The sequence below is a fragment of the Phyllostomus hastatus genome, unplaced genomic scaffold (assembly GCF_019186645.2).
Source record: "Phyllostomus hastatus isolate PE091 unplaced genomic scaffold, TTU_PhHast_1.1 phas_contig_150, whole genome shotgun sequence".
NCBI lineage: Eukaryota > Metazoa > Chordata > Mammalia > Chiroptera > Phyllostomidae > Phyllostomus > Phyllostomus hastatus.
Window position 1 is genome coordinate 3,471,464 of NW_025333611.1, and position 27,516 is coordinate 3,498,979.

General features: G+C 61.3%; 1 protein-coding gene across 3 annotated transcripts in view; it reads right to left on the reverse strand.

The window, feature by feature from the left end:
• Positions 1 to 283: 283 nt before the first annotated feature.
• CPLX2 (complexin 2) overlaps positions 284 to 27,516 on the reverse strand; it is an 83,484-nt gene continuing 56,251 nt past the window's right edge. For 2 of the 3 annotated variants that reach the window (XM_045828588.1, XM_045828581.1), the window contains exons 2-4: positions 20,440 to 20,557; positions 20,125 to 20,300; positions 15,135 to 19,370 (exon numbers count right to left, since the gene is read on the reverse strand). In XM_045828588.1, coding sequence (XP_045684544.1) covers positions 19,173 to 19,370; positions 20,125 to 20,300; positions 20,440 to 20,470 — 405 coding nt within the window. In that variant the 5' untranslated portion in view covers positions 20,471 to 20,557 and the 3' untranslated portion in view covers positions 15,135 to 19,172. Of the gene's footprint in view, positions 295 to 15,134; positions 19,371 to 20,124; positions 20,301 to 20,439; positions 20,558 to 27,516 lie in introns of those variants that run through there. The other variant, XR_006784471.1, reaches the window with a different exon arrangement.

A 27,516-nucleotide genomic window follows, 5' to 3' on the forward strand; every position in this document is an offset into this window, starting at 1 on the left:
GACCCAGTCTGTTTACAATCAGGTGCTTCAAGTGTCACCAGACTCTCGTCCTGGTGACTGACTCCCTGGTCTTGGAGGTGCCCCAGGCAGGGACTCTTTGTTGCCTGCGGTGCCCGCGGGGGTGTGGGCACACTTCATCCTGTTATGCAAGGCAAACACAGCATCCGCCGCGGAGTAGGTGCTAAAATACTGTTGAAATGAAACAAAGAAAGAACACTCCTACAAACAACGTGTACGAAGTGTACGAAGAGGCAGTTCACAGAAAAAAAAGAAATACAGATGGAAAACACACACCTGAAAGCTGTCCAACCTCATTAAAAATTAAAAAAAATACAAGTGAAAATGAGATCATAGCTTTTCACCCAGGAGTTTGTCCCGGAGCTAAAGGTGGTCTGACACCGGGGGATGGGGAGACGGGCACTTCCATGAGCTGGCGGCAGGACGGAGACAGGGCACGGCCTTTCTGCAGGGTCCTCGGGCAATGCCTGTTAAATGTGAACACGCACAAGCCCCCTGGCCCCCCGCTTGAAATTTATTCTGCTGATGAACTCCCAATAAATATGCAAAGACACAAGCAAAAGACCGTGCAGTACAGTATCCTCTGAAATAGCAAAAACTGGAAACCTGTGCCCATGCAAAAGGGGCCATTTAGATGAGTCACCGCACCTCCCCGCTGTGGGATGCATTTCAGCTGCTAGGGAGAACGAGGTGGCCCTGGCTGCGTGGGCGTGGAAAGGTGTCCCGGCTGTACCACAGCGGCAGGGGAGAGCAGGACGTGAGACACAAACGTGTGGCACACTGCGGTGTGTGCGGAGACGGGAAGGGAGTCTCAGGGTTAACATGAGGTTCCGCGGGAAAGTGGGGCCAGAGAGGGTCAGGGGACTTGCACATTCAGCTGAGTAACTGTGCTTTGCAGTTGGGCTTTTAGAATCGGGAACACACACTACCTGCCAGTTTCGCCCACTCATTCGAATGTCTAACAACGTGCAGGCAGAGAGGGGAGCCGGGCTGCTTTCCCGTCCCCTCCGGTTGCCAGCCCCCTGACGGAGGATGCGTGTGCCCCTGGCCGGGGTTCCTGGTACTCGGGGGGACGGGAGGGGGAGTGAGTGAGAGGGCTGCAGGGCACCGGCTGCTGCTCAGGCCAGATGCAGGGGGACCGCCCTTCCTGTGGTCACGCTCTCCGTGTCCTTGGGTCCGGGCACCAGGCCTCCCGGGAGCCCAGTGAAGCTGATGAAGACCTTCAGGGGTGCCCCGGCCCAGGGTCTTCCGAGTCTGGGTCCTGCCCCCCAGGGAATGAGGCACTGGGGTGCCCCAGGGCTGGCCCCCTACCTCCTGGCTCCCCTTGGACTAGGCCTGCATGGCAGACCCCCAAACACTCATTAGGCAAGATGAGTCTGCAGGCAAATATTTATCCTCGTGCAGCTGCAGGCTGAGCGGAGGCCGCAGGTGCCGGGCAGAGTCCTGTTTACCCAGAGCCGAGCCCGGCAGGCGCTGCCTGTTTGCTGAGCTTCATTCCTGGCCCGGCTCAGATGCCCGGGGGGAAGCTGGGGCAGCAAAGGGTGTGCCAGGTGGAGAGTCGGGGGTGCCTCCTTGGCAGCAAAGCCCTGCGTGGGCCTCAGTATAGAGTCCTGACTCGTGTCCCCAGGGCCCTGTGAGACCAGCCCCTGCTTGTCTCCCCTTGCAACCTTCCTATGCACTGTGGACTGTGGGCGGTGGGGCGGGGGAGTCCTTTCCCCCACCTCTGTCCCCTGCTGACTCCTGCTCATTCTTGGGTCTCCCTGGCCCCCTGCCGCCCGAGCGGGTCGGTGCCCTGCGTGCTGCTGGCTGTGGCCGCACAGCTCACGGGAGTCACCTCCCCGTTGCCCCACACTGCCCTGGTTAATGTCTGTCTTCCCTGCCAGACCCTGGAGGGGCAGGGCGGAGGCGGCTTTGTGCCCCGCTGCTTCCCCAGCGTCTCCCATAAGGCCTGGCCTCTCGTGGGCGCTTGCCAAATATTTGTCAAGTGTCAGCTTGAGTGAAGCCAGGCAGCAGAGCGGCGCGGGCAGAGGCACCGGTCGGGTGGGGGATGGAGAGGGTGCAGCAGGGAGTGGCTCGAGGGGCGTGGGCAGGGGCAGGGCTCTGACAGGCCTCCGATGCTGTGCCGGTGAGTTCGGTTTTATCCGATCAGAAATTGGGAATTGTTGGAAGGTAAAGGAAATGCAAATAATACCATAGATGAGGAAATTAGTTGAATAGTATAAATTCAGAAGTTTTTTTTTTTAAAGATTTTATTTATAGAGAGGAAAGGGAGGGAGAAAGAGAGAGAGAGAAGCATCAATGTGCGATTGCTGGGGGCTATGGCCCACAACCCAGGCATGTGCTCTCACTGGGAATCGAACCTGTGATGCTGTGGTTCGCAGCCCTCGCTCAATCCACTGAGCTACGCCAGCCAGGAACAATTTGCTAGTTCTTACCAGGGCCTATAACACCCTACATCATCGGCTGCCCCCACTGCATCCCCTTTCCTGTCTCTCTCTCCTCCCTTTCTGGAGCCCCAAACGTGCATGCACTTCAGCCCCAGGGCCTTTGCCCTTGCCGTGTCCTCAGTCCAGAATGCCCTCCTCTTGGATGTCATGACGTGTCTCCTGACTCCGTTAAATCTCAGCCTCCCGGGTCACCTGACCAGAGAGACCTTCCACGACACCGTGGACAGAAGACCCTCGTTTCCCAGTCCCCTTGTCCTGCTTTGTTTGTATCTGTCTATCGCCGGTCTCTCTACAGGGATGCCAGCTCCAAGAAGGCAGGGACGTCATCTCTTTCGTTCACTGCTGTGCCTCCTAAGCCTAGAGCATAAACCTTTAGGTTCTGTGAATGAATGAGTGAATGAACGAATGAGTGACATTAAGCCAAGCCCCCCAGGCCCTGCAGCGGCACTGACCATGGCTCCGTGGGCTCAGCCCTTTCTCGTCTCCAAAGCCCGCACACAGCCAGCAGCTTCTTGGATAGGTGCCTCAGCAGGTGGGGAGCACGGGACAGGGATTATCATCCGTCTTAAAAAATGATTATCTAGGGCAAAAAAAAAACAAAAACCCATTGTGATCACGTGGACAGACATGGGACTGAAATGCCCGAAGGCCCGCGACTCCAATAAACCAGGTTTTAAAATGGGATGTGCGGGCATCGTGGCGAAGAGGCCGGGGTCTGCCCTCGGGCGCAGGTCTTCCTTGCACTGAGCTCCCAGCGCGGCTCCCCTGCTCCGTGCGGGGGGGGGGGCACACTGAGCCCCTCCTCTGAGGTGTGGCTTCTCCTTCTGTAAAATGGGGATGTGCTTGCCTGGAACAGGTGGGGTGCAGAGGTGTTTTACCGCGGGCCTTTCCTGTGCCACCCCGTCTCCTGCGCGTGCTTTTTGGTAGCTGTTTGGTATTCCACTGACTAGAGCCACAGGCTGTGCTTACTTAACCTGTTGATCCGGTGGACACGACGGCCGGACGTGGAGCCGGGAGCTAGCAGTCGTGGGGTGCTGGATCGTGCAGGGTGCCAGGCGGAGACTGCACTGCACTGCATTAGCTCATCCAGTCCCCACTGCAGCCCCGGCAGGGGCGGCTGCCTGTCCCGTTTTGCAGATGAGGCTAAGCGGCTTGCCCAAGGCCACACAGCCCATACATGGAAGGGTCAGAACTGGAACTCAGGTTGTCAGATCTGAGAGCTTTAAACTGTCTGTGCCCTAGCGGGACTTTTGTTCCCATTCTGTAGATGATGAACACGAGGCTCCATTTCAAGGGAGGCCCGTGGCTTGCCCGGGCACCCCCGGGGCAGGGCTGAGATGAGGCAAAGCCAGGTTTTCCAGTTCCTGGCCTGCGCTCCCCTCCAGCCCTCCCCCGCGCACGCTGGGCGGTGTCCGCACGTCTCACTCCCCCCAGCCAGGGACAGTGGGCAGCCGAGGATGCGGTGGCCTGCGAGTTTCTGCCCTGTAACTGGCCGAAGGCTTATAGAGAGGCAGAAGGCGCTGGTGAGCGGAGGACTCCCGGGTCTACTCGGGATCTGCTCTTCTCCCCCCTTCCTCTTCCTTCTCCCCCTTCCTCTCCCTTCTCCCCCTTCCCTCCCCTCGCCTCCCTCCCAGAGCTCTGCGCCAATTAATCAGCAGACATCAAGGCTCCAGCTGGGACCAAGTGGGCCCAACTCATTAGTGCAGAATGCCATTAATATCCCAACACTGTGGAGACAAATGCGGTGATTCCGGGCAGGCTCTGGGCTGGCTCCGGGCCGCTGTGGACGACAGGACTGCGATAAGAGGCTGAGAGGGAACAGGGCAGGCGTGGGGGGAGCCAGGCCCTGCCCCCGGGATGCGCCGTGGTGCGCAGAGAGGAGCAGCTCTGACCGGGGCAGCGTCTGCCGTCGTGTGCTGCCTGCCTCTTCCTCCTCCCCGCTCAGGAGGCCTCTGTGGCCTGTGAAGGAAGAACCCAGGGACCAGAACACCCTTCCCCTTCCGGCCATGGGTCATCGTGACCTTGGGCCGGTCAGAGAGGCAGTGCTGGGTGGTCGCCGGGTCCCAGCCCTGCGCCTTCAGTCGCCGCTGGTGGAGCGGCCTTCACCAAACTGCCGCATCTCTGGGTCTTCACCTCTTCATCCCGACGGGGGGTAGTAGCCGCTGCCATTGGGGGGGGGGGCGGTGCTAAGATCGCTGATGTGACTCGCTTTGTGGAATGTGACCCAGAGGGAGGCGACGGCCCAGTGTCTTCTCCTTTCCCATCTCATCGTTGTTCTTTTCCTGGCAGTGCTAGACAGGAATACCGCCCGTGGGGACAACGGGACCCAAACCGGTCCTTACAGGGAGCCGTAGAAGTACTCCTGCCGGCTCCCTGTGCTGTTCCGTCTTCACTCACACATCGCTGAGCTCCTCCCACATGCCGCATGCACCGGGCCCTGGGCATGCACGGGTGACAGGGACACGATTCCCACCGTGGAGGGGCTCCTAGCCTCGGTGGGGAGACCAGGGAGGGGAGAGACTGGCTATCCTACAGGGCACGGAGGGCCGTTGGTTCCAGGGGCTCTGCAGCCTGGAATCCCCCGCCCCCCCCCCCCACGCCCCAGATACTCTGATTTCAAATCCACTGTCTCACTGTCCTCATTGACCCATTGCTTATCTCTGTCACTTTTATTTTTTAACTTAGACAGTTGCGGCCAACGCGCCTGCAGCCCTTTGGTGCTGCGGAGTGGCGGCCCCCAGGGCAGCCTGGGTTATGCAGTGGCAGTGGGTTCCCTGCCCCAGGCAGCTCTGGTGAGGAGTGACATCCTCTGTCTGGAGGACATTTGTCATCAGGAGAGCCTTGGAGAGGACAGGGCATGGAGCTTTCCCTGTGGTCTAGGAGTTGCCAGGTGACCAGGGGGCAGGACCGTGGGGACATAATTTGTTACAGAAATATTGAGTACTTATGTGTGTGCCAGGCGCTGTTCTCATTGTGGGGATGTGGCTGTGACAAAAATCTCTGCCTTCAAGGAGGTGACTCTCTGGTGGGGGTGGTAATTGCTCTGGAGAAAGACAAAGCAGGTGACAGGTACCCTTTGAGCAGAGACACAGGAGGGGTCACCACAGTGTGCCACATGGGTTTCCTGGGGGCGGCTCTGTGTTGACGTTAAAGTTGAGGACGTGGCTGGAACATGGGCCTGGGGTTCTGGGAGAAGCCTCCACTTGTCTGTCACCAGCATAGATGTCACTGAAAGCCACGTGCCATCTGAGACCACCCAGGCCGCGTGTAGATGGAAATGGCCCTGCTCCAGGCACCTGCAAGGGCCTGGAGGCTCGAGCGTTCGGGGCGTGTTCAGGGCACCAGGAGGGGCTGAGCATGGATGGTGAGGCCTAGGTGGTGTGCAAGTGAGGTGGTGCGACCTGGAGGACTGGAAGCCATGGAGAGTTCTAAACAGGAGTGCCAAGGTCAGATCTGTGTGTCAGAGGGGTCCCCTGGGGCAGGGCAAGGGAGACGTTGGGGTCTGGTGGGTAGTGAGGAGACTGGGGTGCCAGCCTGGGCGAGAAGTGGGGAGTTCTGACCCAGCACAGCAGCTGGGGTTCAGGGTGGGGGCCACAGAGGAGAGGGTGGGCTTGTGGGTGGGCCTGATGGGCATGGGTGGCAGGCTGGGAGCAGGAAGATGGGTGTCCAGAGCCTTTGGGTGGCTCTTGCAGGGCTGGGAGGGGCAGGGAGAGGAGCGCAGAACCTCCCCAGCCGCCCCCGGCGCCCCACGGCCGCGGTGCTCGTTAGCAAGGATCAGGCCTCAGAGGGAGCACATGCGCTGTTATTTTTAGGTGATTCGCCGCACGTCGGTGGAGTGTGTGTTTGCCAGTCGTGGGTAAACAAAAGCCATTTGTCAAAACGAGATGTTCCAGCCCCCTCCTCCTCCCCTCACAGGCCAGTTGCCGCTGTGAATCCCTGTTGCATCAGCAGCCGGGCTAACCGAACGCACGGCTCCTGAGGAATGGCCGCACTCGTGGAGCGGAGTCTGCGTGCCAGGAGCCTGCAACCGTGCAAGCCTGGGAGCTGCACGCGGTTCGCAGGTGCATCCTCGCTGGTCCCATCATGGAGCTGGGGGAACTGAGGCTGGACATCGGCCCCGCCCCCACGCTGTGAGTGGGGACTCAGCCGTGTCCCCAGTCACCATGGAGCGGCCTAGGAAATTGGACGGGCATTTCTCGCATGGAGCCCAAATCTGGCTGCTCTGAATTCCATCAGGACCCCTGCTCTGTGTTTCCCCTCCCGGGTCCCGCACGTGCTGACTTCGTGGGTTTCCAGGAACAGGGGGCTCTGTGATTGAGAGGAGGGCACGGGCTTTGGTGCAGAGTGGCAGTGGGTTTGTGGCCTCCCTCTGCACCCAAGCGCAGCGGATGGGCCAGCCTCTGGATGCAGGACGCAGGGAGTTACTGGGAGGTGCTCCTGAGACCAGTGTCTTTAAAAGGGAGGGGACAGATGCAGGGCTGGGCAGAAGGGAAGCCGAGCTACACTGCTGACTCCGTGGGAGCTCAGCTAGCCCTTCGGGGCTGGACATCAGCCCCCACGTTGTCGTCCATTGACTGCAGGACGTGCTGGCAGTGGGGGCGTGAGCGGCCGACAGCTCAGCCACTGAGGTCGTAAGTCCTTTCCTCCTCTAGGAGTGCCCACTGCAGTCCACCCCTTGGGCCACTGCTGGGGGAGGCTCCTCTTAGAGGGAGCTTGGAACGGACTCAGGGCTGCGGCCAACCCTCCTGGGCCTCCCCCACCCGGCTCCCCACAGATCCGTCCTGGTCACCGTGTCCTTTTCAGGCCATGGCGGCTGCACTTGTCCGTTCACCATCAAAATTGGGCAAGGGAGTTCCAGGAGACACCCGAGGGGATCACCTAGGTGTCACCATATTCTCCTCTGTCCCCAGGTGTGACCTCCTCCTGATGACCAGGATGGTGACTCTTCTTACTGCCCACTGTTTCCCTGTCACAAGGAGCTTGACGTGCCAAGGAGCCAGCTGTAGCTTGTAATTTAAGGGACCCTGGCTCAACCACAGGGGCTGAGAGTGAGGGGGGGCGGTGCTCCCCGCTAATCCCGGGTCCCGCGCCCAGAGTCAGAGCAGACAGCCGGCAGGCAAACTCGGCAGGTGTTCCTCGGGACCCCAGAGGAGGCCGCCGCTTGGTCTGTGGAGACAGACCTGTCCGTGGGTCTGTCTGACCCGGAGAAAGCTGAGTGGGCCCGAAAGACCTCGCGGAGCCCTTCGGGGCAGGGCATCCGGCCTGCGCCATGGCCCCTGACGGTAGAGGAGCTGTGCCGGCATGGTCACGGTCAGCCCTGCGGACGGGGTGGGCAGCCTGCTAACTCCTCCGCATCCTTTCCTGATTGCAGGACGGAGTGAGCAGGTGTGATGGGAGAATCTGAGCTTCCCTGAGTTGCGGGCCCAACCACTGAGTCCCCGATAAGGCCCCCAGGGATGTGCAGTGGGTTAAGCAAAAGGAGGAAAAGGGTTTTATCAATTAGTACCCACCCGGGAGGAACAGCACCAGCCTAGTGGGATCCAGCGAGGGGCTTCCTGTCCCCATGGCATCTTCTGACCCTTTGTATAGACAAACCGGTGTTTCCAGGGTAACTGGAGCCCAGGCCCCGAGGAAGCAGCTTCATTAGCCTGTCCCCAGGGGACTGGGCAGCCAGTCATTAAACGCTCCCAGGAGCGGTGAGCCCGGTGGGGGGTGGGGCGAGGGAAGAAAACAACGGTGGGAGCGGTGGGGGCGGGGTGGGCTCGGCTCTGCCTCTGTCTGCACCAGGGACCCCTCTCCTCACTACGTGAGGGGAGCGCAGAGACTGGGGGGGGACAGTGTCAGGTCCCGAACCCGTCACCGTGGTGCAAGCCTCTGCCCTGCCGCAGGGCCGGTGAACCGGGCACGCTCGGGTGCCGGCAGGAAGATGGGTGAACCGCAGACCGGGTCCCCAGGTCCCTGGGGGGTGCACCCACCCTGGGGCTCCTTGGGGGTGCGGTGACTGGGCTGGGGGTTATGGTGTCCACTGGGCTCTCACTCCCTGTCCTGTCTGTCTGTCTGTCTGTCTGTCTGTGAGAGTCCTGACAGTTCTATCTGCAGCCTTGAGGTGTCTTCCTGCTCCCGTACTGCAGGCCACGTCATTTTCCCTTTTCTGGTGCAGAGAGAAATCTGAGAAGTGACCAGTTCCCAGGCCTCTTACCCCTCCCACCAGTGATTTGGGCTGTTGGCCCATAGGGCCTTGAATCTCATCCATCAGTGATGGTTCTCATCCTGCCTCCAGCTCAGACTCTCTGCTGAGCAGCTCCTCCTGGAATGTTCCCAGGCCCCCCAGATCCCCCGTCTCGGCACTCACCCCTCAACCAGCTTTCCTCCACGGCGCCCCATGTCGGGGAAGGGCCCCACTCTGCCCGCTGGCCCAGGCCATTCCCACTCCGGCCCTGCCCTGACTCACCCTGGGCCGGCCACACCCAGCCCGTTCCTCTTCACTCACCCTCCAGTGTCTCCTTCCTCTCCCTTCCCCACTGCCGTGCCCTCACGCACACACTTGCCATGGTCTCTCCCGAAGCGCCCACGCTGGTCCCTGAGCCTCCAGTTGGCCCTCCGTGCCGCCCGAGCATGTCTCTCCACTGCGTAAAACTCTCAGTGGCTCCCCAGCGCCTGCGGGTGAAGCGTGGGCTCTGTGTCCGGCGCTCGGGGCCCCGCAAGGTCTGCCCCTGCTGCCGTCTCTGCATCCGCGTCTTCTACAACCTTGGCGCACTCCAGTTCCCACGGCGTGCCACGTTTGCTCATGCTCCGAGCCTCTGCTCGTGCTGTTCCCTCTCCCTGCGATGCTTTGCCCCGCCTTTGGTTGTATTTATAAATCCCAGTCAGCCTGCGAGTAGGCTTAGTGGTGACCCCTCTAGGCAATGCCTTCCGAACATGCCCCCTCTCCCTGTCTCCCCCAGGCCTAGGTGTCTCTCCTGTGGGCTCTTGCAGCACCCCACGCCCTTCCACATTGTGGCACGTGGCAGTCTCCATCGGAGTTGACAGCAGATTTGTCCCCTGCCCCAGCGGGCTGTGGGGGCCAGGAGGGCCGGGGCTGGGGGTCTGGTTGGTCTTGCTGTTACCGGCATCCAGCCCAAGGTCAGGCGTGTGGCGAGGGCTCAACCAGGGCTGCAGGAAGAGACGGCGCCTCGGCCGAGCTCTCAGATGCCAGCACCAGGGTCTCTGAGGTGTGAGTGAGTTCCCTGTTGCCGCTGTCACCAATGGCCACAGGCTTAGTGGCCGAACGCAAATTTATTCTCCCGCAGTTCAGTTCTGGACTCCGAAACCTGACTGGGCTCAGTCTCACTGGGCTGACAGCAGAGTGTGGACAGGGCTGGGGGCCAGGGAGCACTGGGTGCCGAGCGGGTAGGGTAGCAGCTAAACTGCGGCGAGGGAACAGGGAAAAGTGGGCTCCCAGAGGACATTCCGGGGGCTGTGTCACCAGGTGGGTGGCGCTCCCCTAGCGGAGGAGCACTGGATGGAAAGCAGACCCAAGTTCTGATTCTGTGTCTGCCGCCGCTGACTTGCCGTGTGACCTTGAGAAGGGGACTTACTGCCTCCTCTGGGCCTGGCTGTTAGTTGAGGGGGCGAGGGGGCTGCCCTCCAGGGGACTTCCCGGCATCCACAGCCTCGCCACTTGGAGGCCGGCCCCATCTGTTCCGCCCATCTGTGTTCTCGTGCCTCTAGACACTCGCAGAAAAACCGCGGTGGGTGTTCTGCAGGGGAGGCTGTGGGGAGTACGGCCGAGTTTGGGGTCTGCCGTGGGACCGGGAGCCTTCATTTTCCATACAAAGTGCTGGGTTCGTGGGGCAGTTTGGGGCCTGAGCAAGTGGCCAGGGACTGTCAAGACTCAGGGTGCCATCGGGTGAAGCCTGACCGTGCCTGGGGCCAGTGCTTAGCGTGTGGCCAGGGCGGGGTCATGGTGTGAGCTGCTGTCACCGTGTGGCCGAGGTGAAGACCCCGTCTGGGCCCGGGGTGGGGGTCAGACGCTGGTCAGCAGCAGACAGGGCAGATGCTAGCAGCTGGTGGACGCAGGACGAGGGTGTCATCTGAAAGCGACTCCGGCCACATGTGACTTCTGAGGCGCTCATTCTCATCTAACATATTAAATATTTTACGTATTCTTTTGTTTCCTGTCTGCCTCCTCTGACGCGGGTGTCAGCTTCTCGAAGGCAATGATCTCGTTCTCTGTGGGATCTCCGACTCTTAGAACCGGCATGTTGTAGGTGCTCAGTAAACAGTCCTCGGGTGACTGAACACCTCCCGCGGAGGTGTGTGCCCCGGGTGGGCCCAAGACTAGCAGCTCCCCGACTCGCTGCCCATCTGAACCGCCCAGAGAGCTTGTGAGAGCCCGGTCACCCAGGGTGCAGCCCTAAGCACCCGGATCAGAATGTCCGGGGGCCCGAGCCAGGCATCAGAATCTTTAAAAGATTCCCAGGTATTTCATTTGCTGCAAAGTCTTCTGAGAGCCACTCGCTCCATTAGACCGCATGAGGCACGGGGCACCAGCCGCCTGGCGAGGACCCACGCAGCAGCCCACACACGCAGCAGCCCACGCGCGCGGGAGGAGGGAGCCGGCGAGGGGCGGGCCGCGGCGAGGCTGCCGTCCGGGTGGTGGATGGAGACTCTTTGTCCCAGGTCTCTATCACCCTCTCCGGACACCCGCCGAGGAGGCGATTACTTTGCTCTTACAGAATAGATTTTGGCCGCGAGTCAAGAAGAGCTCTTGCTTCCCAGCTAAATGATGGCAAATCAATTTGAGGTCTCGGCTGGAGCTGCTGATTAGGGCTGGCAGCCAGGGAGCCTTGGGCTGTCAGAGCCACGGCCGGGCCCTGCTGGGCCTGCGGGGGGAAGTGGCAGCCGTGGGGTCCGGGCGCTCAGCCTCCTCCCGAGGGGCGGGGAGGCCCGGGTGCGGCTGCCGTCCGGGTGTGCAAGTGCAGTCTCTGTTTACTTAGAGCAGTCACGTTAATACTGGTACCCCTCACTTCTTAAGAATTTGCTATGCTCTGGGCACTTGGATACGTTTGCCGCAATAACTGGGCAGTGCAGGTGTTATTATCTCTGTATGGAGGCCCTGAGCGGTAAAATAATGTGCTCAGGGTCAAGTGGCTTCAACGTAACAAGTCTGTCCTGGGACCGGGTCTGTCTGGAGAAAATCCAGGTGTGTGCTCACGGTGCTCTGTGGGGTGCTGGTGCGCGTGCCTGGACTCCGAGCCCCTGTGAGCGTGCCCGGCTCGGGTCTGAGGGGCAGTGCTCAGCCAGTGCTGACCGCGGGGCGGCCCCTGGGGACGGGCTCGCTGAAGACAGAAAGGAACGGGGAAACGTTTGCTGCGTGGACGGACGAGTGGAGGAGCGTTTGCTGACCGGGGCAGGACAGAGAGCTGCAGGTGGGCTGAGCTACGCATGGTGAGGGTCGGTGGCCTCCGAGACAGTCCCCACTGCCCAGGGAGCTTCCCTGCCGGCGCGCATGCCCGCCGGAGTGTCCCCCCACCTCAGCGCTGGGCTGTGCGGCCAACAGAACACCGCAGGAGTGATGGCGTGTGACTTCCGAGGCTGAGTCATGAAGGGCGCTGCGGCTTCCACCCTGCTCTCTTGGGTCACTCATCTGGGGGAGGTGGGCTGCCATACCATGGGGACGCTCCAGCCCTCCGGAGAAGCCGTCCTCGGAAGGGAGTGTCCTGCCACCAGCCAGAACAGGCGTGCCAGCGACGTGACCATGCCGTCACGGAGGTGGGTCCTCCAGCCCCGGACGAGCCTTCTGATGAGATGGAGGCCCCAGCTGACACCTTGACTGCAACCTCACGAGGCACCCCAGGCCAGAACCCCCCAGCCCAGCCACTCCAGAATTCCTGACCCTCGGAAACGGAGGAAAATAAAGCGCTAGTGGTTTCAGCCGCTGAGTATTGGGGTAATTTCTGAGGCACTGACATGACTAATACATATTCCTGAGGCTCTTTTGCACTGATGGGAGTTTCCTGGGAGACAGCCCCCTCTGTCCGCCTTCTCACGTGGGACCCCTGCCTCCCACAGGGCGGCGGAAAGACCCGAGGCGGGGCTGGTTTCAAATCCGAGCTTCCTGAGGTCCTGTTTGGGTGACCTGGCGGTTTTCATGGAACTGAATTCCTCTCCTTATCCGCTTCACATCTTCTGCCTTTCCTCTGCTGACCTTACTTGTCTTCACCAGCCTCGCCGTAGTAATCGCAGCATTCCACGGTGGGGGCTGTCGTTTTTTAAGCAGCTGCTGTGTGCCAGGCCCTGGGCTAGGGTGTCTACAGGCCTAATTTTATTGATTTTCCTCACCATCTCTGGTGGCGGTGGTGGAGCTAGGCATTATCACACTCACTGGTGTTTGTTTGTTTGTTTAGAAAGATAAGGAAATCAAGGCTCCAAGCAGGTGTATCATCTGCCTAAGACCAGACAGAATCTGGAGTCACAGCCCAGTTTGTTAGAAAGCCACATCCTATGTTCATTCCCATGGTGCACCTCTGCTTCTGAGCCTCAGTGTTCTCATGTGCGAAATGGGCACAACCCTGACCTCACAGATGAGCAGAGGCAGCGCTTTTAAGGCAGCCAGCCCTCTGGATGGCATGCAGCAGGGGCTTAGGAAGCAGAGGTTCCCTTGCCCTCCCTCCTCGCCCCTGTACCCACCCCTCCCTGAGCTTTAAGGTGGGCTGTCCTGACCCTCGTGTAGACAGGGTCGTGCCCAGTGCCTCCCACGACAAGGACATGAGGGAGGTAACGTGGCTGAGAGTAGAGACCCCTGGGCCAGGCCCAGGATGGGACGGGTGCCCTGGGCCTGGAGTTCAAGCAGAGGGTGCCACCAGTTCCGGCCCCACCCACTGAACCTGTGCCACCTCCGTGCGCGCAGCGGGGGGCGCCGGGCCAGCGCTCTCACGGAGAGGAAGGGAGGGCTGGGGCTGCTTCACGCCCGGGACGGCACCCGGCACCCGCAGAGAGGCCGGAGGATCCCAGCTGAGGAAACATTGTCCTCGGGGGGTATCAAATCATCTCTCAGATCAAGCAGAAAGCTCCAATTAATTACAAGTGCTAAGTGAGTGGTCTGGAAGTGGGGTTTTGCAGTCAATTAAAGGGATACTGGAGGAGACTTCATTAACCCCCCGCCTCCTGTTAGCTTTCGGTGTGGGAGAGAGCAAGGGCCTGTCGGACTCCAGAGAGCCCCCCCACCCACCCACACTGTGGGGACTGCAGGCGGGGAGTGTGTCTACCAGAGATGGCGCAGGAGGGGTCCTGGGTTGCACGGGACGATGGGTTTGCCTTGGAACCCCTTCCCCATCCCAGGCTTCTCGATTTCCTGTGCTTCGATCCCTGTCTGCTTCTTGGGGGCGGGAGGCCGTTGGCCAGACAAAGTGCGGTTTGTGCTTCTCCTGTCGTCCCCCCCCCACCCCGGTGCAAGAGCAGACTGCCCGCTGCTCTCCCCCCAGGGGCCCCACACCCAGCTTGTTGTTTTCCTCCAGAGCTGCCTCCCCCCGTTGTTCCAGATCTCGGAGAATGGGGCCACCAAGGCGGACACACAGGCTTTGGCCTTGACCCCCCGTTACTGTCCCCCGCACCCAGTCCTCAGGCCCTGCCAGTGCGCCCTCCCGTGCCCCTCGAGTCCGCCTCCTTCTCCCCGTCCCGCTGCCGCTGCCCGAGGCGAGGCCTCGCCGTCTCCAGCCCTGACCTCGCACCCGCTTACCCCTGGGCAAGCAGCTCACGTCCAGTTCGCACCTCTGACCGCGTCCCACGTCTGCCCCAGCTCCTTCACTGGCCCCCCAGTGCCCGCAGGGGAGGTCGCGCCCCATCTGCCGGCACCCGGCTGACATCCCGGGCTCTCGGCTCTTCACCACCACTCACGGAGTCCCCCGCGGTGGTCCCCCCTTCCTCACTCGTGCCAGGCCACTTTTGCCTCCTGTGGGCCCTGGTTCACGCCAGCGCCTCTCTGCCCGGGATGGGGTGCCTGCCTTCTCCTCAGGGTGACTCCTCCCCTGGCACACGGAGCTCCCCCGACTCAGGGTCCAGGGGACCTGCTGCTCGGTGTCCTCACCTGGGGCCACGGGAAGAGCTGGGAGACCAGTGTGGGGGGTTGGGAGGCGCCCAGCCAGGCGCAGAGAAGGTAAGGCCTTGCCTAAGGCAGGGTGGCGGTGGAGGGCGGCCGAGGGCGGGGAGGGGTCTGGCCCGGCCCTGAGTCCACAGCAAGGCCTGGGAGTGTGTGTCCAGGAACAGCGTTGAGCGGTGTGCTTTCTGTGTCCCCGCTCCTGCTGCTGGCGGAGCGGGGACTCCCTCAACGCCGGTGGGATGACCAGTGACAGACCTTGCCCCCCCCCCCCCCGTGTGACTTGGCTCTGGGCCAGACGGCACACCCAAGGAGCCTGGGGTGGCCAGAGGTGGGGCGTGCAGTGTTGTGACTAGGCCGGGCCACCAGCTCCCGAGGCTGCGCAGTGGCTTTGAAGGGCGGGAGGTGCGCGGCCCCGAATCTGGGGGGCCAGCCCTGCCCGCGGTCCTGGTTGACTTCTGGGGTCATTTCCGCAGTGGCGCGGCCAGGAGCAAGGGTTGCACTGGGGTGTGCTGCGGCCCCCTCACGGCGGCGGGCACCCGAGCGGCCCCGGCGGGCGGTTCGGACGGACAGAAGAGGACAGACAGAGCGAGGGCTGCTGCACAAGGTCTTTGTTGTCACGGTTGGGTTGGTACATGTTAGCGTCTGCGTCATACAAAGGGGGAGCGACAGCCATGGCTTTTGGTCAGGTTCAGGGGGGCATGAGGGGTGCCCCTCCCCTCCCCCAGGCACTGACACGTTTAAAGGAAGCAGAGCAACAAGGACACGGCACAGATGTGGAGAAAGGATACCCCCGCGTGAGCAGGATGGTCATCCTCGCCCGGGTCTCTCCGGGACCCCCACCCGCACCCCAGGGCCAGCACGAGCACCTCCCGTCTCTGCCCCACGAAGGGTTACAGAGAGGGGAGCAGGGGACACGCGGCGGGAGGCTTGTCCTCAGGCCTGGGAGATGTCCCCTCATCTGAGCCAGCTGGGCCCAGACCCCCTGTGCAGTCAAGGGCCCGCGGGGCCCTAGAAGGGTGGAGCAGTTGGGTGGTGGGGGTCAGCAGCCCTGCCAGCTGGGTGCTGGGGGCTCTCAGACTGGTGGCCCGTCTCCTCACACTCTAGCCACCGGCCTTCGGGGCGGCGTCTCTGCCACATGCTGGCCCTGGGCTGAAATACGTCTGTTCTCTGCCTCTCTCTCCCCTTTTCCTTCCTCTTTCTCTCTCCCTTTCCTCCCTCCCTCTCTCCCTTCCTTCCTTCCTTCCTCTCTTCTTCCTTTCCTTTCTGTCTACACACACACACACACACCCCTGGGAGGGTCTCTTGACTTCCTGCTTGCTTTCGGAGGAGACCACACGGAGCTCTGCTGGTAAGGACCCCCCAGCAGGAGCTCCTCGTGGAGGCGTCCTCGCCTGTCTCAAGTGCCCAGTGTGGCTGGTCCAGAGGGGCCCGGTCCCTTCCCTCGGGTAGTGGCCTTCCAGGCGCACAGCACGGCAGTGGCCTTCCTTGGCAAGACACGTACCCACCGTGGGCAGCGCGCGCCCTTGCATTTCACCCTGTTCTCACCGTTGACAAGGACTGCTCCTCCTATTTCCCTGGCCGGGGGATGCCTCCCATGTATGTCGGGTGTGTGCCGATTCAGGGGCCTCTCCCTCCGTGCCCTGCCTCCCTAGCGTGTCACATGCACACTGTCCCATTCATATGTGACAAACTCATCCCCCTCCCATCTAGCAGGCCACACACACCCCCTGCCCCCGGCACGTCACGTGACTATCCCTGCCCTGTGGAGTCCGACCCCCACGTGTTGTCCCCCGCCCCCCCCAACCCCGTGAGCGCGCTGCACATCGGCCGCTCTCCAGAGGCAGGTCTGGGTCAGGAGTGACAGTCCTCACGTTCCCCTGCACCTGAGAGTGATCACCTGGCAGTGGTTAGAGCCAGGTGTGCCCCAGGCTGAAATCCGCCCCCTGCTCCTGCCTCCAGGAAGCCCTCCAGCCCTGCTGCTTGGAGCAGGCTGTGGAGTCTGGAGAGTCTGGGGAGTACGCCAGACTACGCCAGCCATCCTGGAGGGCGCTTTCCTGCGGGGGGAAACAGCCCCGAGGACACAGGGGGCTTTCGGAGAGCACCAGGGACGCCCTCTGAGGGTCAGGGGCCCTCAGACCCGCCTGGGATGTCTAGTATGGCTGGGTGCCCCCGCGTATCTGAAGCTGCCGAGGCCTCAGTCTCTGCTGTTCATCCAGCTGCTCTGTGCCTCGGCCCCACCTTCAGAGCCTTTGGGCCCCTGTCGAGGGGGAGGCCTTCCTAACACCGGGGATCCACCGTGTCCGGTGGGGCTCACACACAGGGTCTGGGTAGGCCTGGGGCTCCTGGACCGGGCCCTGCCTGTCTCTGCTCCGGGACCCCAAGGCTCTGGAGGATGACCATTCTGCCCAGGATAACAGACATGAACAGACAAGCAGACAACAGGGGTGCAAGGTGGCTCCCCATCACAGACGCAGGCACAGACACAGACATAGGCCCCGTGGGGGGCAGGACACCGGGGCACAGGGGAAGGGGCGGGGGTGGGGGAGAAGGGCAAGTCCAGGCAGTGGGGCTCTTGAGGCCCTGCTCCCCAGAGAAGGGACAGACCAGGGGACTTTTCTGGTTCCCTAAACATATGGATTGTTTTGTCTCGTCTTTAAAGTATTGCAGTCTAACTGATATGGCTTTAACTATTGGAAACGGACAGAGAAGACACATGTCTCTCTCTGAAATAAAAGCGTAAGTCCACTAAAATGGAAAACCTGCAGAATGCAAACTGGGGCCAATGGGGCAGGGCATCAGGGGCAGGCAAGTCGCCCCTTCCCTGGCCCCTGCTTTGGGGGTAGGCCCTGGCTGGGGCCCAGCATGGCTTCTTGGGGCTCTGCCTGAGTTGGTCCCAGCGGACTGCTGAGCCCTCAGACAGGAGCCCTCCAAGGGCGGGAGGATTCTAGGCCAAGGACAAGGTCTCCTGTTGGATGTGGCTGCTTGTGACCAGCGGTTTTGGGGCCGAGAGGGGCCTCTTACCCATATTCCTGCTCCCCAAGACCACGCTGTGCACACCGCTGCCTTTTCAGAGCCGCATAAATACACACAGCAGTCTTGGCGCGTCTGACAACTCTCAGGCACACCTTTCCACAACCTCTAACACAGACCCATCACCCCTGACACACATGCCATTTTGAAAACCCATGCAAATACAAGCGAACACATGCAAGCTCTCCCACATGTATGAGATGGCTAGCACACACATGTGGCACAATCTCAACTCATACACACCACCTCCAACACACACACACACACACACACACAGGCTGCCCAGCAAACACAGTCTCTAACACAGGGATGATGACTAACACACAAACACAATCTCAAGACACATGCATACTCTAACATGGCTAGAGTATGTACACCTATATGTACAGTCTCTGGACACATAACTGTGATGCAGCCTCTGCCATACATACCCACGCCCACATGGACACACACTTCCCCCTCATGGCTCCATGGCCATCCGGGTCTTACTCAAGTAAGCGAGCAAGAGGCCGTGGTGATTCGGGGTAGGAGAGACAATCACCAGCCTCACACATCCCAGAGGAGAGTTTGTTCTTGGCCGATGACATGAATGGACAGATGCTTTCTGTCAAGTGGGGACTGGCTTCCCCCCAAAGGCTTGGGGCTTTAGCCAGGAAGGGTCCTCCAGGGGACCATGGGGTCCTGGAAGCACATGGACAGGACAAGGTGAGGAAGGGGGGTGGATAGGAATGGGGGCAGCGTGGCTGCACCAATGGGGGGGTCCCATGGCATGGGCCATTGCTGCCCAATGGCTCCAAGTGTTTTCTGGGGGCCTGGACAGCCCCTTGGCTGGGCAGGCTGGGCCCAGACTGGCAGTGGGGCCCCAGGACCTAAGTGGGCGGTGCGGGGAACAAGGAGCAGCCCTACTTCAGGCCCCTCCAGAGATGAGTTAAAGTCCAAAGAGGATCCATTTGGAGGGACTGGCTTGGCAGGGGCTACCCCTGTCTGGTGGGGGCTGGAGGGTGCTCCTGGGCTGTGTCACCGGGGAGGAAGGAGAAGGGCCTCGGCCTCCTTCCCAGAACAGGAGGGGTCTCTCAGGCTGGGCCCTCGCAGGGTCCTGACTCCCTTCCTCAGAGCCAGGCCACCCAGCGCCCCTGCCCTGACCCGGAGGACCCCTGGGGATCAGAGGCCAAAGGTCAGCATGCTGGGCAGGGCTGGAATGTATCATTACTTTGGCTGGCTGGGGACAGTGGTCCTCCTGGCAGTGGGGCGCGTGAAGGAATGTATGGGGGTTGCCACACTAGCACAGACCTCAGGCTCCTGGAGGGCCCCCAGGGCCTGCTGCGCTGGATACAGTGCCCCCTGCTGGGGGGAGAAGCTGTCTTCTCTTTTCGCAAGCAACTCGGGTGCGAGGTGGGGGCTGGGTACTCCGGGATGGAGGGAGTGTGAGGGCGTGCTGAGAGGACGAGCCCCCGGCCAGGGACAGGGGACAGGGGCCAACTGAGGTTTTCCCATCAGAACTGAGACTTAACTGAATAAAAAAGAGAGAGAGAGAGAGAGAAAGAACTAAAAAAAAAAAATAAAGGAACGAGTGGCGTGGGGACGGGCGGGAGGTCTGGTTACTTCTTGAACATGTCCTGCAGCGGCCCGGGCAGGTATTTGAGCACCGTGTCCAGGATGCTCTCCTCTTCCTCCTCCTCCTCCTCGCCGCAGCCTGCCGGGATGGCCTTCTTGGGCCGCGTCAGGCTGCCCTCGCAGGGCTGCTCCAGGGCTGCCTTCTCCTCGGCCTCCTTCTCTTCCTTCTTCTTCAGCCCGTACTGGGGGGGGCGGGGGATTGGGCGGGGGTGGGACATGAGCATGAACGGGGCAAGGAGAGGGCTGGTCATGCAGACTCATCTGGGGCAGCTCAGGAGGGCCCCCTCAGCCTCAGCCCTCTCACCTATAGGATGGGGACGAGGACATCTTCTTGAAGAACTGTGACTGTCCCCAGCAACACCGAGGCAGTGCCTGGGGTTTCCTTTAAAGTCGATACCTGCTCGTAACAAGTTCTCTGCCCTTTTGATATCCCCTAAGATCTGAAATCTGAAAGTTCTTCCATGTGTTTGGACCTGAATTCTGGTGACGAAACTTGCCTTTGGCTGATGGAAGGCTCCTTACAGCCTTGATTTATTGCAGTGCCAATGCCACATGCGTATTGATTGACCTGTTTGGTACAGGGTGGCAGCCGCAAACCCGCTGAGAGTGCCACCTAAGAGTAGCCGGTGCTCAGGGCACCCTGGTCCTTTTCCGAAATCCCCAAATTCTGGATTCTGAACTTATTTGGTCCCCAGGGTTCTGGGTGGGAGACCACAGGCCAGCAGCAGCAAGCGTTAGGGAGCACCTCTGTGTGCTTTGTTTCAGGGGGTCCCCGCTGATCCCCGAGGGGGCGTTCCTGTGGCACCCAGAAGAGGGGGGCTCAGAGAGAGCTAGGTCTAAGGTCAGAGCTGGGGTTCAGGGGAGCCCGAGGCCCGGGTCTGGGGACCCACTGGCCCTGTGTCCCTGCACTCCAGGTGGGCGGGAGGGTGGTCTGACCTTGTCCCGGATCTGCTGCCGGACCTTCTCGCGCTCGGCCTCCATGCGCGCGTGCTTGGCCTTGCGCTCCTCCTCCTGCTGCCGCAGTGCCTCCTGCCGCTCCTCCTCCTTCTTCTGCGCGTCTGGGTCCTTCTCCTCCTCGCCCCCCAGCATTTTCCCCATGTCCTTGGTGGCCCCTGCAGGGGAGGGGTTGGGGGAGAGAGGGTGGGGTCAGACGGCCCAGGGCTGGGGACAGTGGGGCCTGGTGTGCCGAGGCCCTCTCCCACCCAGGTCCAGACGCTGGAGGAGGGCGAGGGTGCAGGGCTGGGGCCTCACCTCCGAGGGCCTGTTTCATGACGAAGTCCATGTCTGCGACTCTGGTTAGCGTGCCCTAGCCCGCAGCCGACTCCGCATGCAGTGCTCCTGGCAGGCCTGGCCGGGGAGATGTGCCCACCTGCAAAAGAGGAGTCGGGGGTCAGACGAGGGAGACCTCTGCACAGGCGGGGTGCTGGAGTCAGGCCGACGGCGGCCTCACCCCGGTTCAGGCGCGGGACTGCGTCCGTCTGAGGCCCAGGCGCGGCGCCCTGGTACCGCCAGGGAAGGGGTTATTCCTTGAGCACTTGCTGTGTGCCAGGCACACGTACGGTATGTGGCCAGATGGCTCAGACCCCTATTTTAAAACCGTCCTGACCGTACCGCTCGCATTTGGTCGGAGGCAGGGGTCTCGGAAAGCGCATCTCACTTGGATGCGGCGGAGCGGCGTTCTCCTGCCGCCCGCACTCCTCGTCTGCCACGTGCGCTCCGGGCACGTTCCTGGGCCTCCTGCAGCCCGTCCCTCCCTCTGGGAGGCAGAAGGGGCGTGCTTCCTTGCCCAGAGTCACTGCGGAGACCGGAGGGAATTCCCTCCGGGGCCGCGGGGTCGGCCCCTGCCTGGACTGAGCGTGGGCGCTCGGGACCCCAGGAACGGGCGCGGGTGCAGCAGCGAGAACAGCTGGTTTGGATGAACGCGTCCACGGTTCCAACGGTAGACAAATGGAGAAATAAATTATTTTTATTGCAGCGTACATGTTAGTTTTGTGTTGATAGCTTCATATGGATGTTTATTTTACATTGCACACGGGGGCTCGGGACGTGAGGGTCTCCTCGGGGCCTGGGGCCTTTACGGCTCCAGGCGCGGGGCCTTGCGAGCGCTCCGCTTAGTTCAGCCCTCCTCCCCCCTGCCTAAACCACCAGCTTGCAGCCTTTATTATGTCTTTATTGTTATTATTTTGCCTCAGAAGATTTCCTTCAAATAAAAGCTGAATGGGAATCTCAATTTGCAAAATATGGAAAAAGTGGAACTATTCAATGGCGGCGGGGGGGGGGCGGGAGGAGGAGAGACCTGGAACCCGCTCCACCCTGGGCCTTCTTGTCCTGCCTCCCCCCACATCCCTAAGGACTCGGGCCCCAGTGCTCGGATTCCTGGATGTTCCCTTTTCATTTTAATCGTTGAGTCCCACTGGTCCTGCCATAGGCAGAGCCACCAGAAATGCCCTTTGGGTGTGGATGGGACACCCGTGGGCTGTCCGAAGCACACTGTGGCTTGACGGTGCGCTGAGGCCAGCACGGCGCCCCAGGGCCTGTCGTCCAGCACGGTGTTGGAAGGCGGCTGTGCTAACCACCGCGCCACCCGCGCCGTGTGAGTGCTGGGCGTCTGTCTTTTGCTAGGAGGAAAAAGGGGTCCTGGGAAATGGTGACAGAGAAGTCAGGCCGGATATTATAACCAGGTCGAGTTCAAGGTCACTGGCTGTCACTCGATGATGGATTTTCCTCATTTCCTTCAACATGAGAAAACATATTGTCAGATTGAGATCGTTCCCTAACACGGGGCCCGAGGCTTTATTTGAGGATTTCTCCGTGGTCAGACAGACCACCTGACAGGTGGTTTTGAGGAGAGAAAGTCATGATGGGGTGGGAAAAACAACCCCTTGGGCTTGGGCACCAGACGCACCTGATTTGAAACCTGGCTCCAGTTCTCACTGGGCCCTGGGGAAAGCCTCAGCTGGTTCCCTACACAACGGGGATGTGTTAAGGCCGCCCGTCCTCCTACTGATGTCTGCGGGAGGAGACGGGGCACTGGTCAGGCACCTGGCGTGCGGCAGGAGCTCCCTGGCACTAGCCAGAGACTCCGCGCCGACCCGGAATTCCCAGTGCGGAGGCAGCTCGGCCCAGTCATCCAGTGGGTTTTCATGTGATTCAATACAGTGTAAAAAGACTGCATTTCTAAGAACAGGGGAAACAAACCCAATTTAAACACTGAGTGATTTCAGGAACTATTGGGTTCCTCCTCCTGTGTTTACGCGCCAGCTCAAGGAACTGCCAGGTGGCGGTAAGAGATGCAGGTCTCTAATTCGAGCTGTTTCAAATTGGCTGACAGGGCACCTGGGCGTTATTTCTAGCCTCATCCCTGAATTGTGTCTCTGGCGAGTCTCTCCTGGACCAGAGGATCCTTCCGAGCCCTTTCCTCCACGCACTTCCCGTCGGAGCAGTTCTGAAGCGTTTGAACTGCGGGCCGCCCCACTGTCCCCTTACACCCCATCTCCTCTCTCGGCTCCGTGTCTCCGTGTCTCAGTCCTTCCCCCGAGTCCCACCGCTCTCTCCCCTCTACTTCCCCCCTCCCCGCCCCTTCTGCCCTCTCTCCTTTACCGCTCTCCTTGGCTGGCTCGTCTTTTCTCTCTTGTATCTTCAGTGAGGATGCTGTCAGGACCCTGCCCTCAGCCTCTTCCCCCGCACCCTTCCCTGGGGAAAACCCGTCCTTGCCAGGGGCTTCAGCGACCGCCGATACTGAAGACCCCCGGAGGTTTTATCTGGGCTCCAGACTCCTGGGTTCGTCCACCCAACAAGTATTAACCGAGCACCTGGTGGGTGCCCTGCCGTGTGTCCGGCCCTGGGGACGTGCAGGGAACGAGACAGTCCTGTCCTCGTGCAGCTGACATTTCCGGGTGCGCACGTGGTGTGAGGGTGTGTGTGCGTGTGCAGGGCAACAGGCAGTGAAAAGGTCAGGGAATACACATGCCTTTCTCTTGCACCCCTCCACCTGTGGCACTGCTGGGACTCAACATGCCGTCTCTCTGTCGCCACACCGTGTCCCTCCCCTGACTCCTCTGCTTCCGTTCCTTCGCTCAGCAAGCGCCGGTACCACCTGGTGCCCCAGTACGCAGCGTGTTTGCTCAGGGGCCGAGTCTTCTCCGTGCCTGTGTCCACGTCGCTCTAGAGCCTCCTGCTCGGGGCCCGCCGGGACGGCTTAGCCAGCCCAGTCTTCCCCAGAGTCCTGTTGCCTGGTCCCAGCATGACCCTCTCAGCTCTTAAGCAAGGTCTTGTGCACCCTGCCAAGACTTCCCTAGCCGATCCGTCAAGGCCCAGGGCACTCCGACACCGTCCTGCTCAGCAGGTGGCTTTCCTCCCCCTTCCTGTGCTGCAGGGCCGGGGGGCTCTGGGGTCAGGCATCCCTGACTTGGATCCTCAACCTGCGGCTTTTTAGCTGTGTGATAATGAGTAACTGGCTTAACCTCTCTGGGTCTGGGTCTTCTTTATAAAGTGAGGGTTATAATACCACTTTGAAATGCTAGAAATAGTCTACGGAATGTGTCTGGTACGTGATGGGGGCTCCGTCAGCGGTGGCTGTTATCATCATCCAAACGATTAGTGCCCGCTTGTGTGAACTCCCAGGACCCCCCCTCCTCCTGGCTCCCCAGGCGGAGGACCCCGCCTTCCCGCGGAAGCCGCCCCCGCCCCACCCCGCCCCACCACCCTCACTCCAGATTTCGTCCCTTCACACCTCCTCCTCCTCGTCCGTCCATCACGCCCTCTTCCCCACGCCTCTTACCTCCCCTGCACGGGTCTTGTTCTCGCCCAGACCCTACCTTTCCCTTCACCTCTGTCCTCCACCTCCCTGGTGAAGGGCTCGTCACCTGGTGTCTCTGCCTCTTCACCTTGCACGCAGCCCGGCCCTGTGGCTCTGCAGCCCGGCCCTGGTCAGACTGCCCGAGGCTCTGAATGTCGGCGGCGCTAGGAGTGTTCGCGCAGCCCTCCCCCCCACCTCCTCCATCCCCCGTCGGACCCCCGCGCCCCCCCTTTGTCGGCCTTCCTGAGCCCTCTGAATTCCATGACACAGCACTTCTGTGGGCTTATCAGACAGGTCCTCTCTTTCACCCCTGCTGGCTCCTTTCCCTTAAAACAGCGATTTCAGCCTTTTTATTCTCACGGCACACAAAAACTCACGGCTAAAATTCTGTGGCATACCAAAAAAAATACATTTCTTGCCAATCCGACCAAAAAGTAAGTATGATTTTGGTTCATTCGCAGCTGTTGTGGTGTTGCCTGTTGCCCTATTTTAACCTTGACAGCCTAAGGGAAAAGAGGTCAGTGCCCCTGACTGAATAGGCGGACACTGCACGTTTTAAAATTCCTGCGGCGCGCCAGGGCGCCCGCCTGCTGCGGCACACAGGGTGAAGATCAATGCTTTTAAATGCAGCTCTTTCATTAGGCAGCCTCTCCCCCTCCTCTTCCTACTGCCCCGTCCTCACCCCCTTCCTCGCTTGGGAGTCTCACCTCCTCTTATTTGTTTATGCCATAGATTGGTCCCTCCCCCTCACCCCCCTCTCTCACCCTCCTGCCTTCCCCCACTCTCTCCCCAAACCTGCACACTCCCCTCTCTGCTGTGTACTGTGCCATGGACAGTCCCACTTCCTCCTGTCCAAGGAGCAGTCTCCTCCTTGCCTCCCCCACCGGACTCCCTTTTCCTCCAGCGTGCCTGGTTCCACTTGCCTCAACTGAAAACTCCAGACCCAGGGAATTCTTCATGTGTTCACTCGCGCACTCACTCACGCTACAGATATGTTTTCGAGCACCGGCGCTCTGCCAGGCATTGCTCTGGGCGCGGATGCTGCGGCAGAGCACCGGGAAGTGTCGGCGTCTGCTGGGGGAGCCTGCAGCCGGCCGGGGAGGCAGGCCTTGGCCCGGCCCACGCAAGGGGCTGGGGAGTCCCAGTTGCAGCGGGAAGGCCGAGGGGGAAGCCCAGAGGCTGTGGCAGCCTCACAGCACTCTCTGTGTTCACACCCTCCGCTCTCCCACGGCAGCCGGTGCCTAGGTCGGGGCCTCGAGGTTCTGGACTTGTGCACGAACTCCAGCTCTGTGTCCTTCCCAGCTCCCCTCCACCCTCCGCAGGGCCGTCCGGCTAATCTTCCTGAAGGGCAGACCTGCTCATGCACACACCCCCTGCCCCGGCTCCACAAAACCTCGTTCCACGGGCCCGCGTCCTTGTGCCGACCTTCACGTCCCGCACAGCCTAGCACCCGCCCGCGTGGCCGTTCATCGCGGCCCCCAGCATGTGGCTCTGCTCGGCGGCACCCCAGCACGTGGTGTTCTTCTCAAACCTGGGGTGCAGGGGCACGTCGTCCCCACAGCCTGGAACAGCCTCTCAGCCTCATCTCTGCCAGTTCAAACCCTGGCCCCACTACTCACTTATAAGTGACCTTGAGCAAGTGGCTTCATCTTCGCTCAGCTGTAAAGTGGAGAAAAGGACACCCATGCCCAAGGCATGTAGGGGACATTAAATGAGACCGTGCAGACGAAAGGCTTAGCCCAGGGTCTGGCCCATAGTAGGTGCTCAGGGTTCACGTGGGCTGTCGTCACCACTGCTGTTGTCACTGTCTTCCTGATCGTAAGTGGCAGTGTTAATTTCTCAAAGGTCCCTCTCAGACGTCACTCCCTCCATGAAATTTCCCAGCGTCTTCCTCTCCTGAGGCCCATGGCGCTTCCTGGGGCAACCTGGACTGCCTGCAGCTCGCGCTCTCCGTCCAGCTCTGCGTCCTTCTCTTTCCCGTCCCTCGGGGTGCCTCCCCGCGTCCTGGGCAGGTTTCCTGTCCTGGAGCCCACAGCATGCCCGGGTCCACGGTGGGGCCCGCCTCGGGGTGTGTTTGCTGGCTTGAATGTCATGTTCTGTGTCAGCGCGTGTGTGGGGGGGCACGCATTCAGCGTGTGCTCTGACTCTGAACTCGGGCACCGTGTGTGTCTGCGGGCGCGTGGGTGCAGAGATTTTGTCTTACGCCTGTGGGAGAGCTGAGTGAGGTCCGGCAGGTTGTTTGCAGTTGAGGATGTTGGCCGGGCCACCAGGGGGCGCCCCTCGGCGGTTCTGCCGGTAGCTTTGGTTTATCCCGGCGCAGGAAGGGGGTGGTGGTGCTGGTGCTGGTGCTGGTGCTGGTGCTGGTGCTGGAGCTGGTGATGCTGGGCTGGGGGAGGGGAAACAGGGAAGGGGGCGGGGAAGGGCTGCTGCTGCACCAGGTTCCCTTGCTTTCATCGCGCCGCGCGGGGGACCCAGGACTGCGTCTTCGGCTTCTCCCCGACTCCTTCCCAGCCTGTCCCAGCCCCGAGGGAGCTTAGACACCTCCTCAGGCCCTGCCCACGGAGCCCAGGCCGGTTTCGGGGCTGGGCCCCTGCCCTCTGACAAACAGACCGAGGCACTGGCAGTGTTTGTCCTTGTGGCCGTTTTCTGTGTGTGTGTGTGTGTGTGTGCGCGCGCGCTCACGCGCGTGTTAAATGGCTCAAGTCCAGGCTGTGTTCACTGCAACTCAATTCAACACTCGTTTGCTTTTTTGCCACCCCCTGCTAACGGGGCAGCGGCAGGGGCACGGGTCGTCTGTCCGCCCCCCCTCCCCACCGCACCCCACCCCACGCCCCCGGGAAGGGAGAAGCGCAGGGGAAGGGAAGGGGCAGTGGAGGATGGAGGGGGTAGGGCGCTGCACCCGCAGAAGAGCAGAAGCGGTGGGGGCTTCCGTGCCCCCCGCAGAAGAGGGAAGGGGCATCCTGGCGCGGCTCTCCGTGTGCCCGGTCCCGCGCAGAACAGCAGCCCGCCGCTCTGCCCGGGCGCTCGGTCGGCCACGGCGAGCGCCCCTCCCCCAACACGCAGCTCCGACCCCAAGACCCAGCCGCGTCTCAAACTTTGCCGGGGGAGGGGGCAGAGTGGGGCGCGCGCCGGCATAGAGGAGATCCTTGCGAACGACCCCCGGCGGCGTGCGGTGCTGCCCAGACCTCGGCTCCTCCTCCGGGGACAAACAGTCCCCTCGGCCCCCCACCCCAAAAGACGTGTAGCTTCCTTTCCCTTCCACCTTTGGTCTGTCTGCTCCCCTCCCACCGCCCTCTGACTCGCCCCGGGAGCCTGCACCCCCCGGGGGCGGCTTCCTCCTCCGGGGCGCGGGGGGCCTTGGCGGGCTCAGGTTAAGCAGTTTAGACCGAGCTCCCCACCCCCACCCGAGCGAGATGGAAGTTGTTCTCTGGGTTCAGACTCGAGTCTCCCATCGCCCTCGGGGCGGTCCTGCCTCCCCAGGAGCCGGGCTGCTTCAGGCTTCGGCCGGGTGGAGGGCGGAGGGGGCCCCC